The 3,047-nt window shown below is 43.9% G+C and overlaps 1 protein-coding gene across 1 annotated transcript in view; it reads right to left on the bottom strand.

The window, feature by feature from the left end:
• Nucleotides 1-1,903, bottom strand: part of NKIRAS1 (NFKB inhibitor interacting Ras-like 1) — an 11,077-nt gene extending 9,174 nt beyond the window's left edge. The window contains exons 1-2 of the mRNA XM_015421241.1: nt 1,810-1,903; nt 413-654 (exon numbers count right to left, since the gene is read on the bottom strand). Of these exons, the coding sequence (XP_015276727.1) occupies nt 413-654; nt 1,810-1,903 (336 nt within the window). The remainder of the gene's footprint in view (nt 1-412; nt 655-1,809) is intronic.
• Nucleotides 1,904-3,047: the final 1,144 nt, after the last annotated feature.

The raw sequence follows: 3,047 nt of genomic DNA, 5'->3' as shown, positions 1-3,047 counted from the left end.
CCCCCCTCCGGTGTCCACAGCCAGCCACATGCAAAACAGCTTAATCTGCTGCTTAATAAGAAGTTTCGGAAACTCACGTTGGGTGACATGTCCATTTTCTTTCATACAAAACATCATTGTTAGATGCTGGCCATTTTTAGGAAAGTATGTGTGGGCCACTCTTCTTAAAGAGGGCTTGCTGCTGCAGCATGCAGAAATGAATATCTTGTTCAGCTAACAATATTTACCTATTGTTGATGTCCTTTGCATTTTGTGACTTTATTGTTTTGAGTTTTATTGGGTACTGGGCATTCTCGGCCACTTTTGAGAAATAACTATATTTTAAAACATAAGATAAAATATAAATACATCGATATTCTAACAAACACAGTATCATATGTCAGATACGACTGAAAATTTAACAGGCACTTACCTCCTTCTTGTCTCTAAGTTTGTCAATCTCGTTTTTGAGCTGGTCAACTTTCTGGAAGGATTCCAGGCAATTCACAGCATACACCAAAACAAAGCCATCAGCGACAGAGAAGTAATGTCTGGGGAACTGTTCGACTCCCTCCACCCCTTTGGTGTCATACAGACGTAGCTGTTCCTTTACTCCCCGATCGGTTTCAGCCAGAGCCACATACACATCCTCTACAGTCGCATTACATTCCATGCCTGTGGTTTTCAAAAGCAAAGGAGAGTCCCTAAAATAACCACAACATTCAAGGAAGGACATGCAGCAGCACTTCCACCATGCACATGTAGGGGAATGACATCCCTCAAGATCTGACACTGGACCTTTTCCTCTGTTATTCAGAGATGATGAGCAAGGCAAATATTTATTTATTCAAGTACTCGCACCCCACTTTTCTCTTGCAAAGCTGCACTCAGAGCAGCTTACAAAAACAAACAAAAAAAGAACCACCATCTAAAATCGCAATACAATTATAAAACAGAAGACGCAACCGTGGGGTGCCCTCTTGCCCCTCCTGTTGTCCCTGTCACTGGATTCCCCTCCCTCACATGTGGTTCCTATCAGTAGAGGCTGAGCTATGCTTCAGCGGCAACTCCACTCCAACAATATCCTCAAGTGTGTATTTCTTCCTCATTCCAGGATTCAAGTGTCCCACAAGCAGGCCTGTCTCTGCAGGCAAGAGGCCTGCTGAAACCTCCAGCAGTGTCCCCTTCTAACCTTGACTCCTATAGGATACGAAGGACATAATTCTGTGGGGGACTGCACGACGGGCCTCGCAACTCCTCTCCCAACAAAGTCTACAGTGATATCAGGGCATATGGATGCCCTGAGGCAGAAAGTAGGGAAGGAAGAGTCCTTGGTGCACAGTGCGACATAAACAAACCTCCTCCTAAGACCAAAACATCTAGCCATGTCAGAAGTAATACAGTCGAGCCTCTATTCAATAATAACTAGCAATAGTACTTCATGGTTACCCCCACAATTATGGTGATTTCAGTTTAACATAGTGAGAGTATCAGGCGAAGATCTGGGAGGTCTCCACCCCCACAATTATGGTGATTTCAGTGTAACATAGTGAGAGTATCAGGCGAAGATCTGGGAGGTCTCCACTCTGCCATGGAAGCTTGCTTGGTGACCTCGGACCAGTCAAACACGCTCAGTCTTACCTCCCTCACAGGGTTGTTGTTGTAAGGATAAAATAGAGGAGCAGAGAGTGCTGAAAGGTGCTTCAGATCCCCATTGGGGAGAAAGACAGGGTACAAATGAAGTAAATAAAGTCTCGTGACATTATTTATTAAATTAACATTTAATATTTATAAGTTAGAAGGTGCAAAAGAAAAACACATAGCTCTTACCAACAATGTGGTTACTGTACAGAATCTGTTCCAAAATGGCAGTTTTCCCAACAGAAGCCATTCCACACACCACCACCTTGTAACCTTTTCCCATCTTCTTTCAAGTATTTGGTGAGGCAAAGCAAAAAAACCCCTATCAACACAACAGATATTTATTACATTTAAGATGCTGTAGTGAGCTGTAGTTGGAAAGGCATCATGAAGTCAGGCCTTTGACATGTTTACCATACTTAAAGTGAACTTGAGGACATAGTCTTAAGGACAGGAATAAGCGTTCTTTTGATTTGCATACTGCCATGTTTATACAGTCCCAAGAGTAACACACGCAACTGTCCCGCAACAGGAAGGATGGGGTGGCAGAGGAAATCGTCTCTCCCGCCTCTGCTGTTAGCCTAACCACACCCACCAGTACATGGAGCCTTCCACCAGCAACTACGGTTACCAACAGGCTTGGAGGGGGGAGGGAGAATCTTTAACAGAGCCTTAATGTAAGGGTATGAGCAGTAGAAGCTTATGGAAAATTACATTGTCTGGTAAATATTCCCCCAATTTACTAACAGGCATGTCTATATAACTCATAGCTTTTTAGACCAAACAAAATTATACAAAATAAAACAGAACAATACACAAAACCCAAATTGTCTGGTACATAACATGCTATTAAGCTTCTATTAAAGGGGCAGAACACTTTTCTCCAGGCCTGTTGGGAACCCTAGGTCCAACCTGTTTGGCATAATGCAGCAATGTCTAAAAGCCATTAACCTGGGATTCAGGCCACTGTAGGTCAAATCCAAGGAGCTAGCAGCTTTGCCCTTAGAATTATAGGCACATAGAAAGGGTTTTGGTGCTCCAGAGGTACCACCAATCCCCTTTGCTCACTCAAAAAGAAGAAGTCTTAATCCACCCCAGGCAAATGAAGAGTATCCCTCACTCTTCAGAAACACTCAAAGAAAATTCTCTTAAACCATCTGAACCCTCACGAAAACTGTTCAACTGTTGCCCTGCTCCAAAATTCCACCATCTTGGCCCCTCCCATTCATGCAAATTAGAACTTCGGACAAATTAGCCTGCAGGCTCCTTGTAACACCTGCAGAGCCTAGCAAGGATTAACAGATGAACTGGAGATGAAAAACTGCAGCTCGCCTTCCCTCCCTCTGGCAGCCTCTGCCTGGGAAACTATGGCCCAGTTGTGCAATGCCAGCTGCCAGGCTGAGCCCAGTTGTGTGATAGAAAACATG

Source organism: Gekko japonicus, unplaced genomic scaffold, assembly GCF_001447785.1.
Source record: "Gekko japonicus isolate JY-2015 unplaced genomic scaffold, Gekko_japonicus_V1.1 scaffold351, whole genome shotgun sequence".
NCBI lineage: Eukaryota > Metazoa > Chordata > Lepidosauria > Squamata > Gekkonidae > Gekko > Gekko japonicus.
Note: the sequence above shows the minus strand (reverse complement) of the source record. Positions and strands in the feature narration are given on the sequence as shown.